This window comes from Malaclemys terrapin, chromosome 17 (assembly GCF_027887155.1).
Source record: "Malaclemys terrapin pileata isolate rMalTer1 chromosome 17, rMalTer1.hap1, whole genome shotgun sequence".
NCBI classification, from domain to species: domain Eukaryota; kingdom Metazoa; phylum Chordata; order Testudines; family Emydidae; genus Malaclemys; species Malaclemys terrapin.
Genome location: NC_071521.1, coordinates 14505452 through 14523653, shown reverse-complemented (window position 1 = coordinate 14523653; position 18202 = coordinate 14505452). Strand labels below are relative to the sequence as shown.

At 43.5% G+C, this 18202-nt stretch overlaps 1 protein-coding gene across 1 annotated transcript in view; it reads right to left on the bottom strand.

Annotated features, from left to right (window-relative positions):
- Positions 1-1067: 1067 nt before the first annotated feature.
- The window catches only part of MEGF9 (multiple EGF like domains 9), an 83714-nt gene continuing 66579 nt past the window's right edge, over positions 1068-18202 (bottom strand). Inside the window, exons 4-6 of the mRNA XM_054007764.1 lie at positions 14010-14153; positions 12232-12504; positions 1068-7776 (exon numbers count right to left, since the gene is read on the bottom strand). Coding sequence (XP_053863739.1) covers positions 7322-7776; positions 12232-12504; positions 14010-14153 — 872 coding nt within the window. The 3' untranslated portion in view covers positions 1068-7321. The remainder of the gene's footprint in view (positions 7777-12231; positions 12505-14009; positions 14154-18202) is intronic.

Below are 18202 nucleotides of genomic sequence, written 5' to 3'. Positions count from 1 at the left end.
TTGTTGTATCAGTGGCAGAATAATTGTGCTCATGCTTAGCCTTTTTACCTGGGCATTCTTCAGAGGAACAGGACTTGCTGCAACGTTCTCAAGTCACTCCATAAGGAGCCTGATCCTCTCATTAATAGCCTGATCCTGCTCCCATTCAAGTCAAGAGCAAAATTCCCATTGATTTACAGGATCAAACCCTTTCACTGGTGTAATCAGGAATAAATTAAACCAATAAAAGTGTAGAGAATTAGAAACACAAGCCCTTCATTTTTTAAGGCCCCGTTCAGTAAAGCACTTAACACATGCACACATTCTGAATTCCCATTAAGTTATCCCCATTTCTTAAGTGCTTTGCTGAATCAAGGACAAAGAGCGTCACAAATAACATTCAGTGACAATAGCAGTCTTACCATTTGGTAGTTACTTCTCCATTGTGAGTGGGAGTTAACTTCCTAACAATGACAAGTGAGAAAGAACTGTAAAGGTTCCAGAGGCAAAGCTATAAAAATCTTTTTTGCGGCTATAAACAGCCTTTTATAATTCATCAACTCCTCAGATGCAGATTTCAGAGATACCTGGTCCGCACAGAGTTCCTTTGAAGATCCCAATGTAGATGTGGATAACACCCATGATACTATGGTCTTCTCTAATTTAATTTTTACATGATTGCATACTTTTATGCCAAAATAAATCTGTATCAGTATTACACCCCTACAGTGAGTAGAGACTAATTGACAAGCTATTGAGCTGAAAAATTAGTATGCGTTAGCAAGAATATAAATAAAAATAAATAGTCAAAAGATTTCACAGGGCTTTAAAAAACAAACAAACACTGATAATATGACAGATTATAAATTGTGTTAGTAAATGTTTGGTGTTAAAAAACACTTCAGGCATAATTTTGATCTCACTTATATAGAGCCGGAATAACTTCATTGTCACGAATGGAGTTATTGGTATGAAGTCACATTCAAGCCCTTAGGACTCAATCCAACTCCCCATTGACTTCATATGGGACTTGGTAGCAGCCCTTAGACTATATTTAAAAACAAAACAAAAGCAAAACCCCAGGTGACTTAGATACAAATTATATACATTTTTATTCATTTTAAATAACATTCTTCTGTATAAATTCTGACATATTCAAATCATACACAGCTTTTTTAGAAATGCATTTGTAAGCTTAGTATATGCTTAGGAGACACCTTATTTGGATGTGTTGTAAGCCTGCTGGATTTTAGTAGGGAGCACGTGTAATTTTAATGTTTTAGGCCCACGTTTTATTTTAATTGGAGACATAAATAGCAGAGTTTCTTGGAAGCTAATTTTAAAACTTCACTTTAAAGAGAAATTTTGTGGAGGCTTCAATCTGAGGTCCTCATTTTAGAAGAGATTGTACCGACTGTCTGCCACCATACTGGATCGCTTATATTGCATTTAACATTTGGAATAAAGATACTGTATATCAGAAGTCAACGGCCCCAGAATGCCATTACAATGGTGAAGAGGCTCCATCTTGCCTCATAAATTACTTCTGAGGGTCTAAGTTTATTTTGCCTGGACCAAGGAAGTGACTATTTCAATATATGATACCTCATGATAACTCCCCAGGCCTAAAACTTCATGCCGTTATTTCTGGCTATGATGGTTCATGAGATACAAGACCTTAAATTCACATTAGCCCCATTATATTTTTGTATGTCTGCCACATCCTGTGCTCAAAGAATAGCATCCTACCTTGTGATCCAGCCAGGGTGTCCCTGTGCATATTATAAAGTTACTGTTTTTCCCTTCACCCACACTATCAGAGGAGTCTTTTTGTTCTCAAGTACTTGACTATGGGATTTCAGTTGCCTCATCCAGACCAGCAGGGGCATGTGCCAAAATGGTGCTCACTTCCCATGACAGGAGCATAAGATCATTACCATTAAGAACAGCAGCCATTGATCTTTCACAATCCTATTTCTCTGGACTGGCATGTCCCCCTATTACTCCATCTTCACCATGCACACATAGCTACTGCATCATACCACCCACTGTCTCACCCAAAATGAATCATGTCCTGTAGGACTTAACACTATTCAGTTAGCTGCTAGCAGGTGGAACAATGGTAATCACCAAAGATGTGGGTATCTGTAGTAGGAAGGTCTGATGACCAGCTGGCCTAGTGTTCAGCTCATGGCAGTATGGTTTCTGCTAGTCTAGTCATCCCAGAGGGGTCCGAGCTGCAGCCTCAAATCACCTAGCTCCTCATGCTCTAACTGCTCCATCACCATTCAGTCATTATAAAGGAGCCAGGGGACAAGGCAGAGGGACTCAGGCTCACCTGAGCAGGTCCCAAACCAGGGCTCTTGGAGTTTTTTCAAACTGTCTTGCCAAGTTACTGAGCTACCCCAAATTACATTTCCCCCAGGTCATTTCCTACCAGTCTAAAGCTCCTCAGTTTGGGGCATGGGCACTGGCTTAGTAGACTCTCCTCAGTCTCTTAGGGCTTTCAACTCCCAAAGATCAAGTAGGGGGCCCTCCAACTCCCTACTGCTAGAGGGGCCTTCACAAAGCTGTTACCATTCCTGGCACAGCATCAGCCCCATTTCCTGGTTACTACATGCAGCCCATACCCCCCTGGCCTGCCAGTCTCCTTTTAAACTCTTCCTCTACTGGGAACATGCCCTGCACCTGTTGAGGGGTGGGGCTTCCTAAGTCCAGTATCGCCTATTGCCTGCCCTGGTTCAGGGTGAGGTCTGTAAATGCCATCACAGTATCGATACTGATACTTCAGCCATCTGTGCCCAGTACCCTAGATGCCCCATCCCTACACTTGATGATTAGTCTCTCCACTGGCTCTGGTGCATCGGTGCTGTCCTCTTCCTACTTATCCATGCACGTTCCAAGCTGCTCTGGAGCAGACTCCGCAGCTCTGTGGCAAGTTATAAAATGAACAAAATGACAGGAGGACTTTGGCAGGCTGAGGCAGTTGCCAGTGGACGTTTCAAGCAGCGCGCTATGTCAGGGTGCCCTCTAAGCTGATCAAGAGATACAACTAGCTCATTTTCTTCCTCCCTTTGTAAAGATGCTCAGGTATGTGGTTAACAGAGGGGATACAAGCAGGCTCCACTCCCAGAGATCATAGAACGAGGCTGAACCTCAAGCAGGGGAGTTTCTCTTTAATTTCTCTTTCTTTAATTGTCTTTTGATTTCTTATTCAGTTATTCATCTCAGCCAAAAGACGTGACTGACTGCAATTATTTTTGTTTCTTCTGCTGAGTCATTTCACCCTCCTATAGGCATCCTCCCTAGTGCCTCACCTCTGTGATGTCTCCAGTCTCTGCTAGGCTGTTAGTTCCAAAACAAAGCCTGCTATATAACAGATAGAGTATCCCTCCACAGTCCCAGCAAGGTCAGGCCGGTTTTGAAAAGTTTTAGGCAAGTAGGGTCCAAAGGAAAGACCCAATTGACTTCCGGAGGCTTTGGATCAGATCCCCAGGATGTCTATGAGGTGCTTTCTCAAAATTTGTGAGATAATTTGCCATCAGCAAAGTATCCCAAATCCTATTGCTCTCCCACTCTTACAAAGTGTAGGGGGAACTGACCTCCTCCCTCCATCAAACACGGGCTGGGATATAGTGCCTTCATAGTCATTTCTCTTGTTTTGCTTATAAAGCAGAAAAGGGCCAGAACCAGACACCCCCATTTTTAATGGTGGGATAGGAGGGGACAGTATCTGAACTCAGAAGCAAACTCTGCAGCTGGCCCACTCTCTCTATAATGGGAGAGAACCAAAAACCAGGATCTGAAATCCAAATGAGACGTGTCCCATCCCTGTTATAAACTAGCCTGCAGGCTTGCCAAGGTTTCAAGAAGGAAAATTCGGTAGCCGTTCTTATCTTCTTTGCAAACTCTCCTCAAGCTCCCCCAAAAGCCTTCTGACAGGCCACAGTGCTCACACTTTCTTTGCCTGTCAGCATTATTGCTCTAGGAACTATTTCCAGAATCTAAAACGGGGGATCATTAAAATCGCCTATGAAAAGTTACTTTTTTCACTGTGTAAACATCAGGCAAGTAGATATTACAAAAGGACACTGCCAAGTAATTACATACAGTTTTTAGTCATTTCTCTCCATTGTCATTAATCCACTCTTCAAAAGCTTTGTGTGCAATCTATGATTTTCCTTTGTCTTTTTCCCCTTCTATTTTATCACTGAAAACATCGCTGAATGACTTGAATCTAACTTTCTTATAAACTTAGGACCTGATCCCAAGCCCACAGCAGGGAATGGCAGACTTTCCATTGACTTCAGGGGGCTTTGGATCCGGCTTATACACGGTCTATCACACCCCGCTATCACTATTTTCCTTGCTCTCCATCTCGAATTCCCTTTGTTATGTTTACTTGTGCCACATCTGACATTAGACTGTAATATCTTTGGGGGCAGGGATTGTAACTTCTTGTGTGTACGTACAGTACCGAGCACAATGCATCCCCCACCCTGACTGAGGTCCTTAGGCACTAGTGGAATACAAACAGAATAAATAAATTAAATAAATAAATAAACAAACAGTATTCTCCTTTTCCACTCGGTTTCTGATTTTGCATGAGCCAGCCATAGCTCAACTTGGGCCTGGTCTACACTAACCCCCCAATTCGAACTAAGGTACGCAACTTTAGCTACGTGAATAACGTAGCTGAAGTCGACGTACCTTAGTTCGAACTTACCGCGGTCCAGACACGGCAGGCAGGCTCCCCCGTCGACTCCGCGTACTCCTCGCGCCGAGCAGGATTACCGGAGTCGACGGGGAGCACTTCTGGGTTCGATTGCCTGCCGCCGAACCAGCGCGTAAGTATAGACCAGCCCTTGGTTAACTACCTTGTTTATCAGCAACATTGTTTCTAAACGTTTGCAAAGAACCATCACCCATGCATCACAGCTGTATACGTGGTGTCAGAGCAGGTTAGGAAAAGGGCTTGATTCATGACTCTGTTAAACATTAAATGTATTGATTTTCATAGGACAGTAACAGTTTGCCAAGCTCAGGAAAAAAAAAAAAAAAAAAAAAATCAAACAAATGATCCCATTCAAACTCCATTAAAGTGAATGGGAGACTTTCCATTGGCTTTAATGGGAGTTGGATTGGGCCCAAAGACAGCCTGTGAGTACAGTGAAAAGAATAAGGGAGAGAGATTGGATGTGGCTCTTGAAAAGGACCATGTGCCACGCTGGTGCTCGTGAGGCACACTGAAGAAAGGTAGGGTGGAGCCGAGGTGCTCCATGGCATTATTTTTACACTGCACAGATGCAGACAGAATGCTTTGGGGTCACTGAAAGGAGCAAACTGTCCAGTGCTCCTTACACCTGCTGGCAAAAGGTTCAGCATGTGCTCCCCCATTGCCTGCTGCCAGCTGTTAACAGGACAGGAGAGAAGGTCTCTCAGGGGTCAGGTGTTCTAACCAGCTGCTCACAGGCCGTTATTGCCAGCATTCTTCCTCGGTGGTGCACGGAAGTACGTTCATCATCCACATTACACCTATGCATAGGAGCCTGTATTCAGGCCTACATCTTAGAGCCACCTGGGGGAACAAGGCGGCATCCTGCTTCCATGTGGCTATCTCCATTCTGCTGAGCCAGAAAAGGGCTGTCAGCTGTTAACTGTGCTCCCTCTGCTAACAGCTAGTCTGTCGCTGCACAAAAACAGTCGGACTTTGCATAACCAATGGACCTTCGTGTTTTTCTTGGCAACGGAGCCTCCCGACTCTCCCCAGCATACAACAGCTTAAAGCTACAAGAACTTCTACGCATAAATTGCTTGACAGTGTCTATATAATTTTTTTTTTAACTAGAATTTTGCAATGAAGAACCTGATCTGTAAACTCTTAGGGGACGTCCTGGTTCCATTGAAGTCAATGGGAGTGTTGCCATTCTCTTCAACCGGGGCAAGGCAAAGTTCAGCGCCTCTGACACTACTTGATCACACCAAGCAGTCTTTAGTCACACGAGCAGTCTCGTGGACGTCAAAGAAATTACGCTTGTGAATAACAACAGCGCACGTTCATCATGGTTTTCAGGATCAGGGCATAAATAATTATGTATTTGTAACGGCATGTTTTCTTTTTGTGCTGGATTTCATAGCAAATTACCAAATGTTACACCTGATCTCTGGAAATTGACCAGGCTCTATTCATGATACTATGGGCCATACCTTTAAAGGAGCTGGGGAGTTTGAATCGTTACAGATAACGAGTAGGAAACAGACAACTTTAAAAAACTTTCAGTGATATCAGAAGAAGAACTTTAAATGATGGGTGTTTGCCAGAGGCCCAGCTCCAGCAATATTGCCATCTGATTTACACAATTTTAAACAATCCCCATATTTTTTTTACAATGCCACTAACCGCTGTACAGATAAAATCTAGATGATAAAATATGACTCATGATTTTTTTTTTTTTTTTTTTACAAATAGTTATAAATACAATGGAGAGAAGATATATTACATTCTATGTACAGAACACACCATTTCTATCAGGGTAGGATATTAAGCCTAGCTTTCATTTGTACACGTGACCCTGAGATGTCTTGTCGTCTTCCCTTGTACAGTATGTATACAAGTTCATTAACTCCTTCTATTGAAAATGGATTTCTGTGTTTTAATAGTATCATCTCTTTGTATGAGAACTCAGAAAGGGAAAACAGTGATCTTTCTCCCCTCAGCCCCAGACATTTTCATGATTGATTGTTTCTGCTCCCCAAATTGTTGGAGAACTGAACATGGTGACTTTAGTATTTGTGTAACATTTACTCATTTAGAAGTCTCTTAGCAGTACACTGAAATGAACATGATTTCCCTTTTTATATATAAAAACACAAATTCGTACCAGGAAATAAAATGAAGTCTTTACAAAAGTCTATTTTCTGAAAGTCCGCTGTTAATTCAACAGGCTGCTTTTCAAAATATAGGCTACTGGTGTAGGCCTTCGCTTGGCTGGAAGTCAAAGTAGCTTTTGATTCATCAGGAGGCATTGGTTACTACCTCCCACCATCTTTTCATATAAAAATATACTTTAAGGTCAGCATAATTTTATGGAAAGTCCTTAGCAATGAATTCTATGGATCGTCATGGAAAACAATACACTGAATGCATTTAATAATTTTACCTGAAATTCATATGCACGACACTCCTTTCCTGCTCAACAGCAAGCTATGCCATGCCCGATGTAAAAGAGTGTGTGGGTAGCAAATTCCTTTGCTTGGTGCCTTGGTACAGATTTTGATACCCCTTCAACGAGGACTGTAATTTTTTAAAGCCGACTTTGGAATAGCTGGAGTGACTCTTGTTTTAAGCTTTATAGTTATGCATGGGAGTTGTCAGCGTCAGCTGTCCATTTGGTGCCACTTCATTTCCGTCTTCCTCCAGTAAGCCTGAAACATCAGCGTTGGGTATGCTGTCATGGTAGCTGCTAAAACTAATGTTGTCCTCCTTGAGCTCAATGGTCCAAAAAGGAGCATTAAGTTTTCTGTTTTGATATTCACGGTACATGTAAACAGCACCCACAAATCCCATCAATAGGACCACAACAATAATAATAACTGTCAAAATAATGATGTTAAATTGAGTCCAGGAGACGTCTGCCAATGCAGAGGTACTATTGTCAGAGGAGTTGACAGGAAATATAGTCTGCACAGTTGTTGGCGCTAATGTACTATTTATCACCGTAGTTGAAAATGATGTTGTCCTGCTGGTGTTGGGAGCAGCAGTTATAAACCCTCTAGGTTCAGGACCAGGAATGACTTCTACAAATAAAAAAGAGATACGTAAATGAATACATACATGAACAATAAAATACATGGTGAGCCATGACTGGAGAACAGGAAATAAATGGCTCTGCCTATAGATCACTGTTAGTATGAGTGCAACAAACTAAAATTTTAAGGTCAGAATTGTTCAGGTCCCATTTACACATCAAAATATTCGGCCAGATGTTCAAGACAGCTCAGCGCATTGAGGGCTGAGTTCTTTTGAAAACCTGTCCATAAGCATCACAATGGGAGCTGCTGGGGGCCGAGCACTTTTGAAACCCCCCTCCTTGTTTAGGTGCCCAAATAGGAGTTGAGCTTTTTGGAAAATCTGGCCCCGATTGTGGGTGCTCTGCTCTTGAAAATCTGGCCCACGCGACCTCGATTACTCATGATGAATTCAAGTAACTCCAAGTGCAACTCAATGGGTGAAATGTTGGCTCCACAAAGTCAAAGGGAGTTTTGCAATTCAGTGGAGCCAGGATTTCACCCATACAAAAGGTTTTCTGAAGAGACCTTTTACTAGTAGGCGCTGAGGAGGAGACTCCCCTCTGAAAGGCGAATTTGGTACAGGCAACAGGAGTTGGGGATGCTCAGCCCATCTCCGGATCAGCCCCTAAGTGCCAGCAGTAGGAGAGTGATTATACTTGAAAGCCCAGGGATGGATTTAGAGGTGGAAAGATCCCTAACCAGAACATGTTACAACTAGACAAAGGATTTAGAATGTTTCTGCTCCATGGACCTAGTCCTGCTCTCAGCTACATCCATCCCACTCCATCCATTTTAATGCGATTGCCTGTGCATAACTAAGAAGAGAATTTGGTCCTGTCTATCTTAGGTATTTTTATACCACCAATCACTGCAGTATCGAGCCACTGAATAAAGTCCTCAATAAAAAGCTATTACAAGTTACAGAAGGTCAACTTCCAATCAGGTTCCCACACAAAACAATCTAGTTAGAAGACAGTTAAGGTTAAAACGTTGTTGACACAACCTAATTGACTAGCTTCAAGCTTCCTTATCATATACACATTAAAATATATGCTAGCCATTAGACACGCTAGCAATGCACAGTGAAGGTATCCACCCAGCTCCTCTCCATCATATAATAAATGACCATTGGCTCTCACCCAGACCAATTTCTACCACCACTCAACCTTAGCTTTGTCTCACTAGTGGTTTAATTAGACCGTGGTGTTGATGGTGTTGTGTGAATGTGCACACTGTTGGATTTATAAGTACAGTACAGACCCGTTTACGCGCAAATCCGCTTAACAAGCGGTAGCGCCATGCCTCCCAGTGCTACCTATTTAACACACGAGAATGGTTAATATGCAGTACAGGAACTTGGTATGTTGCGCTACAGATTTGCTCACTAACTCACTGACAGAAATCGACAGGAAGTGCGGAGCGGAAATGTGTTGTATGTCTTTACCGCTGACGGGGGGGAAGGGCAGGGGGGAAGGGGCAGCAACGTTAAAGCGCCGCCACAGCAAAGGACCCTGCAGCACTTTAAAGTTCCTGCCCCTTTTGCCCCCCGCTTGGCCGCCGATGGGGGGTGGGGGTGGGGGCGGCGCAAAGGGAGCAGCTGCCCGGGGCCGGCGATTTAAAAGGATTCCGCAGCAGCAGCGTCCGGAACCCCGGCCCCTTTAAAATTGCCACGGGAATCCTGAAGGACTGACTTGGGGATGCTGACCCCTAGCCCCACCCCTTCTGCCCAAGGCCCCGCCCCTTCCAGGGGCCAGAGCCTTCCCCGCCCTGTACAGTAAGTGTCCTGAGTTACTTTCACCCCTGTGTAGTTGTAGTAGTAGTAATGTTTTTATTAGATTACACATTTGAATTTATATTCTTGCAAAGCGCCATTAAGATAGGCCTGCAGTATTTGGGATGTTGTGAATACGTATGTAATCCTAGATAATTATACATGTATATATAGATATCTTAAGATATTTCAGCATGGCCCTCTTAATCCGCAGTCTGTTAACATGCGGTCACGATGGCTTGACTCCCGACATCTGCACGTAAACGGGTCTGAACTGTAGTTAAGTTCTCAGGGCCCAATCCTGCTCCCATTGAAGCAAGTGGTAAAATTCCCAGTGAATTTAGCTATGCAGGACTGGAGCCTACGACCCCAAGCAACTGAAAACAGGGAGGGTCAGAATTTAAACACTTTTTCAGCCTTCCCTATAGCAGTCAGTGCCTTTTCCACTAGAATATTCCAACAACATTTAACTATAATCAAGAGAAGGAGGAAGCTAGTATATCTCTGTGAGATGAATTATTATGGCGCAATGGAGCCTGCATCCACAAAAGTTTGCTGCAGTACTTGAGCAGACAGATCTGTGATGTCAGCTGCTGCGTTCACACCACTGATCCCTGAGCCCAGCACTTCATGGATCCAAATTAAAGGTGCTCAAAAGATCATGGCCCAAATCCCGAGTGCCTCAAGGATCCTGCTTTAGTCTGCTCTTGTGACTAAGCAAACATAAAGGATCAGTTTTCGTGAGTGGCTAGTTATTTTCGGTGCTCCAATTTTCTCAGTATCCAACCCGAGACTCCTTAAAAGGGCCTGCTAAGCATCCACCCCATGAAAATTAGACCCCTTTTAGTTGCCTCAAGTTGGGCTGCCCAAAATTGAGGCCTCCAAATTCACTAGTCACTTCTGAAAATCTTGGCCCTAAAATCTGCTTGCACGCAGTGCCTCCACCATCTCCGCCCATGGCCGAGCAACATTCAACAAACAGGGAACAAAAATGCAGATCTTTTAAATATTAACATGGAAAGGAAAACAGGTGTCAAGGAAACATGATAGCTGCCTCAGCTGCCAGTGAGACGGGAGGGCAGTATTTTCCCAAGTCAGTAATCAGCTATCTCACCATGTCATTAAAGTGGCAGGAGAGGTGCAGGCTGGAAAGGGTCATTCAAAAGCAAAGGCATGTATGTTACTATGGGACAAGGTCAGTCAGTCCCTTACACACAAAACCAATGCATTACAACGGATGGACCAGTGTGAAACTGCTATCTGCAACCCTGCAGAGACAGCCATACATAAAGTTACAGCAGATGAATATTAATCTTTTTACTAATCATCTCTCTTCCTTGCACAGAAAACAATCTTGCAGTCTGTGCATTCAGGGATCAGTAAGAGAATGAAGGTTACATCAGCTCCGTACTGTAATGCCTTTGAATTAAATCTCTTGGAACAGCAGGGATGAATTTGGTCCTGATACGTTTTGGAATTCTGCGCTCTCCTTCCTATGTACAACCACACACGCATGGAGCCTGCAGTCTATCTAGTGGAGTAACTTACTGACAACCACTGGGAGAAGAACTATAGGAGAAGAACTTTCTACCATTTTATTCAGGGCTATACTGTTAAAAGGTAGCCTCTTCGTTACCACCGTGCACCTGAGAGTATTAGATGCAATGAGGATGGGGAATAAGAGGCCTCAAAATCAGGCAACAGTGAGTTCACATCCCTGCTCTGCCACTGGATTTGTTGTGTGGCTTTGGTCAAGTTGCTAACCGCTCGGTGCTTTAGTTTCCAGCTACAAAGCGGAGGTGATAGTTCTTCACAGAGTTGTTCTAAGCAGTTGGTTAAGGCCTGCACAGCAATTTGAAGCACTATGTGTTATGATAAAAAGCCTTTATAAAGGTGCCAATCCTGTAAATCCTTACTGACGTGAGAAGTGCTACTGAATGTAGTCAAATAAAGCAACTCACCGGGGGGGTTAAGAGTTTGCATCCAGCTCTAGAAATCAGGATACAAACCAAATTATACATAATCTTTTGTTTCAGTTTATTTCATGATATTGCCTGCCACAGTTTTGGGGAACAGATGAATTAACGAAAACCTAGATGAATCTCCAATTCACGGATTTTAGAGCCAGAACGGATCATTAGATTATCTAGTCTGACCTTCTGTATAATACTAGCAAGATGAATATATTAGTGTCTTTTTTTATACAGACAAGTGCACAAACACGCATGAAAACACACACAAAAGTTCACTGCAGGAAAGGAACTTTCTTAAATACTTTTCTGTGCCAAAACCTAGAAGATTCTGCCCTTCCCCAGCCTGCTGTCTCAAGCTGTAGAGAGAACTGTCTGTCAAGAGCCACTTCCAGAATGCCAAAGATTAGCCGTGCGTCAGAAACATCATGCTGCTCCTTTCAACGTAGGCAATGTTCAGACAGGCTCTCGGTAACTGAAAACGAAGCTTGAGAAAACATTGTAATGGCTACAGGGGGAACTTTCTTCCAGCTTCCCACTTGGATTGACCCTTTTAAAGGAATGAGTTTCCACCTTGGAAGATGCTAAAGCTGTTTCATCTTCAACAGCAAATCCCTCCAGGAATAAATATACCCAATATTCCTTCCCCACCCCCAGGCAGCTTGCGTGCGGCTGATCTGTTTAGGAAACACAGACACTGATTCGAGGAGAAGGGTTTACCTTTCTTGGTGCAGTTGGCTCCCTCCGGGTCTCTGACATAACCTTCCTGACACTCCTCGCAATGGAACCCGGACGTGTTGTGGAGGCAGCCAATGCATTCCCCTGTGTCTGGCTTGCACACCTTGGGTGACTGCTCTGGGTCTACATTCCCGTTACATTTACATCTAATGCAAATGCTGTCGGAATTGTAATAGCCATTGTCGCACTGGTCGCAGTTTGGGCCTGTGTATCCGGCTTTGCAACTGTCACACGTTGGAGCGTGTTGACCAGGTTCTGAAAAAAAAAAAAAGAGCCCATGCAAATATCACTGAACGAGCTCTGTGAAAGAATGTTCCTTGTACCACTTGCATGTTTGTTCTGCATCACACTAATTTGCAGTCAGGTTCTAAAGTCAATGGGAGATTGCCCGTGTAAAAGCTGAACACACACATCTTTAAAATGCAAGCGCTTTGCAGCAGGGACGTCTTTCTGTTCAGCCCTGTAGATCTATGCTGCTCCATAAAAATAAAAAAAAACATTTTTAGGTTTCTAAATCTTGGTGCCCAGTCGGAGTATAGTTAGCATATTTCCAGTCAATCTACTTCAGGACCCATCTGTCTTGAGTGATGGATTGCACGGAGCATCTGGCCCATTGGGACTACACCATGGAAGTTATGGATGGACAAGAACTTTTTAGATCATCTCGACCCGGGGAAGTGGGGCGGGGGAAATCACAAGGCGTTGAAAATGTTATTACAACCTAAAGCTAAGGTGACTCCCACTCACACCATTTGCCTTAGAACTCAAGTATTCACCACCAACCTCTTGAAAACACACACAAATTACATAGGCCTAGCCTTGTTATCATTAATACTGTTCCTTATTCTTGCTTTTATAGTAAATGTACGGGCATCACAAAAATTCAGTCTTCAAATAAGGGACCAACCACCTACTAAGTTTGGGAAAAACTACTCTAGGCCATCTCCCCACTAGTGCAGGACTGATCCCAATAGTTTGTTTTCTAGCATTTTGTCCAAAATTAATTTGAAAATCCCAAGCAACAGGGCCTTCCGTCTCTCTTCTCTTGGGAGTCTCTTACATGGCTAGGGACGGCAGCTTAAATTTCCTCCCGATTAATTTCATCCCATCCCCCTTTGCTATCTCTCTAGTAATGAGGTGGCAAGAGCTCAAAGCAACATTGCAAAACCTGTAAGGCACAGACATCTTCACAAGCCCTGCAGCCAAGCAAAGAGCACAGATTATTTGTGGCAGGTCTATTTTCTGTGTACACTGGGTGAAATTTACCCCTGGGCAAAGGGCCAGCATGTTGCCTATGCACTGCTGCAGTTCCACTTAAGCAGGAATTAAGGGTTGCATAGGCCTGTTGCTAACTTTCTGCAGAAGGATGAATTTCACCCACTGCTGATAACACAGACTAGCTCTCCACTGTATCTATGTCTTTTTGTCTGCAAAACAATAAAGACACTTAAAACGAGCAGTGGAAACCACCAGGATAACCACAGTAACACGCAACAGTTAGCGCCTGCAGCAAGGGAGATTTTTCAATGGTTTCTTGCTCTCACAAGAAGCATCAAAAATACTCCAAGAATACTGTCAATAAATCCTGCACTCCTAAATGTCACGTGTCACTTCCGATAACACACCCCAGTTCCCATGAAAGAGGGATTCAAAGGCAAAGCTTATAAACTGGCGCACTAGGATAATCTGCCCGGAGTACAATTTAGCTGTGAAATATATTGAAAGAAGTTGCTTTCACTAGCATACAAAAAGAGCCTTACTTATTTGGCAACTGCCAGTAGATGCCACTGTTGAACATGGGCAGCGGTTACAATCGTGGCTTGGGAGGATGCTTCTAAAGAAGCCCACCTTACATTTTTCACAGTGGCTTCCTTCTGTATTTCCTTGGCAGTTCCAACAGGTGCCTAAGAGAAATCAACAAAAACAACAGACGATTCATTTAGCAACAGCTGCAGCAGAACATTTTAATCAAGGATATATCTATATCTATCTCTCTCTCTCTCTCATATATATATATAAGACACACACACACACACACACACCCCTACATTGCACAGCCTAAATGTTCACAAGTAACTAGTGATTTTGGATGCCCCTTTTGTTTGGGCTAAACCTAAGACTCATTCAAAGGATCTGATTTGGGGCATCTCAATGCTTTCTAACCACCAGCCACCCCCAGTTAGGCAGTCAAAAACATAATCACCCAAAATCACTTGGAACTTTTGAAAACGTAGGCCTACGTATACTAATAAATTCATGCAATTAAAATCCCCCAGGAGAAACATCCTAGCCTGTATCAGTCCTGGTGAGTAAGGGTGTCACCCTGCCAACCCTCACTCACACAAGTAGCCCCACTGATTTTTGGTGCCTTGGGAATACCTATAATGGTCAGAATGATGGGTTAAGGTCCTGTAAGGATCACCCTGGGGATGTCGAGGACAGCTCTCTTGATTTCTGCTGTACACTTGTTCTACCACTGCAGTGTCACTGTTTAAGTTAACCAAAGAATTCAGTGAAAAGTCTATGTTGCATCTCTCTTTGGCCTCTCTGCCAATCAAAATTCACTGACACCAGGCTCACTCCTAATGCCAGTAGCACTGCTCTCAAGTTTTGGAGATTGGGCATGCGATGCAGGCTGCAATGATATGAGGACATGAGGAGGAGTAAGAACTCCCTTGCGCAGGTTACCGGACCTTGGGTCTGAGTGTGTGGGGTGTGGCTCCACTCCCAATGCACTGACCAGCAGAGCTGAGCCAGGGGCGTGTGGGAGGATTTGTTGCTGGTCTAGGCCAGCAACAAATTACTAACCCCCTGGAGAACCCTGGGGGAGCAGAGAAGGAATTGGGGGTTCCTGAGCCAAAATTACTTCTCTAGGGTGCTCCTGGAACAGCAAAGCAACACATTGCCTCTTACTAGAGGCTGTGCCCTTGTGGCATGATCTAGCCCTTTGTCAAATTCAATTTGATATTACTGCAAACAAAGGAAGCAAATCCTGCTAGCAATATAAATGCAGCCCCTATCGAAAGCTCATCCATCAACAGGAACATCATCTGCTTCAACAAGCGTCTTACTGAGGGGTGGAGGTGACCCAGGGGAAGCTTATTTGATTAAATCCCAAGTACAAGCCTCTGAAAGGTAAAAGCAGCCTCTCCGCAAACCAGGATGGCGCAGAGCAGCGTAGTTACTGAGTGCACACTGGCTGAGCTACGCTGTCAGGGTTCTGGGGGGACAAAATGCTAGTATCAACGGCAACCAGGCATATAAAATCCCCATCAGGTTCATGTTCAGACTAGAGTTTAAACACAATATAGTTCCTTATAACATCAATCAAGGCTGGGTATTGAATAACTGGCTGGGTATTGCTTTTTGGAACCAGCTGACCGTATGGTGAAGGCTGGCAGTGACTAAGGATGCTTGCAGCGTTCCATAACTCAGGCCAGGTCTACACTAACCCCCTAATTCGAACTAAGGTACGCAACTTCAGCTACGTGAATAACGTAGCTGAAGTTCGAAGTACCTTAGTTCGAACTTACCTCGGTCCACACGCGGCAGGCAGGCTCCCCCGTCGACTCCGCGGTACTCCTCTCGTCTAGCTGGAGTACCGCAGTCGACAGCGAGCACTTCCGGGTTCGACTTATCGCGTCCAGACAAGACGCGATAAGTCGAACCCAGAAGTTCGATCGCTCGCCGCCGAACTACCGGGTAAGTGTAGACCTACCCTTAGTCTTCTAGTCATTGCTTCTTGTACAGTGGCCTGTATGACATGAGCTGGTGGTCTCGGTGGGAGAGATTTCCACACGATGGAAACCACCCCCCCCGCCCAGTTGCAACCTCTTTTGGCAATCTCACCACGGAGACCAAGGGTTGAATGAATCATGGAGAGTCAACTACTAGAGGTGGTCTTACCTAGTCAGCTTTAAGGCACTTGAGTTAGACTCTGCTCTCGGTTATGCTGCCCTAAATCTGGAATAACTGCACACATTTTCTGTGCAGACCTCTCCATTTCAAGACCACATCCTTTCCCATCAGCAGGAGTTGCAAGCATCTTCCTCTGCAATACTCCAACTGGCTGCATTGCCAATGGACCAATAGGTCACTCAATTGTACAAAGCAACAAAGAGTCCTGTGGCACCTTAAAGACTAACAGATGTATTGGAGCATAAGCTTTCGTGGGTGAATACCCACTTTGTCAGACGCAAGACGAATACCCACTGCGTCTGACGAAGTGGGTATTCACCCACAAAAGCTTATGCTCCAATACATCTTAGTCTTTAAGGTGCCATAGGACTCTTACTTTTTACAGATCCAGACTAACACGGCTACCCCTCTGATACTCAATTGTACTAAGCATCCTAAAGGTTGTGGACCAGGGATCACTTTCTTCTCTGTGGAAAGCATTAATATTTCAGAACAGTTTCCATTCTGATTGCACCTTTCAAGCATTAACTAAGCCTGGTGGCTCCTCCGGTAGGTAGGTGTTGCTACACTTATTTTACAGATACAACAAGGAGTCTGGTGGCACCTTAAAGACTAACAGATTTATTTGGGCATAAGCTTTCGTGAGTAAAAACCTCACTTCTTCGGATGCATAGAGTAAAAGTTATGAATACAGTCAGACACAAGAGAGGTGAAGTGACTTATACAAGGCAGTATGTGTAAGAATAAAGCCCGGCATTCTTGATTTCCAGTCTGCCTGCCCTAACTACTTTCTCTTTAACACACTAAAACCTAATGAACCTGTATCCATACAACATACTGTGAGAAAACATCCTTTATATGAAATTCCATCACATTATCCAACTGGGATTTGTCAAAACAACGTAGGTTTCCAATTAGCCACAAGAGGGAGCCCACAACACAGTATTAATGCAATAGAAACTTTGACATTGACAAGGAATACACACTTTTATATAAAGCTGGAAAGGTCAAACAAAGTGCAATCTCTAGTTCCTATCAAGAGCTACATGCATACATTACTTGTTAGACATCAGATCTAATTTACTACCTGTTTTTCTGCTTCAACAATAAAAAGGAAATGCAAGTAAAGAAAGAATAGGAACTTTTTACCGTTCCATCATAGATTAAACTAACAGTAACACGGTTAGGCTTCAATTCTGCAATCTGATCTATAAAGACGAACCTTTAACACTCATGGCAAAGGGTTTTGCCTCCATAGACTGACTGCAAGATCAAGGGCTTAGCTGGCTTGTTTTCTTTTTTTGGTATGTAATTCCATATCAAATAGCTAAAACACACAAAGGCTCTGATTCAGCCAGGCACTTCAGCGCACCTTACCTTGAAACATGTTCTTATGTCCCATGACTTCAATGGGACTTAATCACATACTTAAAATTAAGTCTATGAGCGAGTGCTTGGCTGAATCAGGGCCACACCGAAAAAAGTTCTAATCTCTGCTAGATTTCCCATGAAATTTGTTCTTCTGTAGCAAGCAATGAGGGTGTTATCTGCTGAGAGTTCATTCTGTGACTGTCAATATTGACTCTGTGTCTGTTAGAAATGCGCAGACAATGTAGTAATAAATACTAGAACAGAGCAAATAATTACAAACAAATAATTCATTTGATTAATTCTGTGTCTTTCTGCTCACAGGCTGTTGGCAAACAAGCTGCTAACTTCTTGAACTCATTGCCTATTTCACTAGACAAAATTTTGGGGAGTTTTAGTTTATTCTGTGGCTCATCAATATAAGTTTGAATTTCAAAATTGGAGCTTTGTTGCTGAGCTGGGATAGGTCGTGTAAATCACAGGATATTGTCTCTCTTTGGGTTTCTGGTGTGAAGGGACACAGAAAGGCAATTTACTTTTTTCAGCACAGAAAACGTGTAAATGGATCACAACGTTCAAGGAACGTCAACACAAAATGGACAGGAGGCAAATGCATTAAAAATCAGAAACAAATATGAACGGCTCATTTCTGCAGCGCTCATAATGT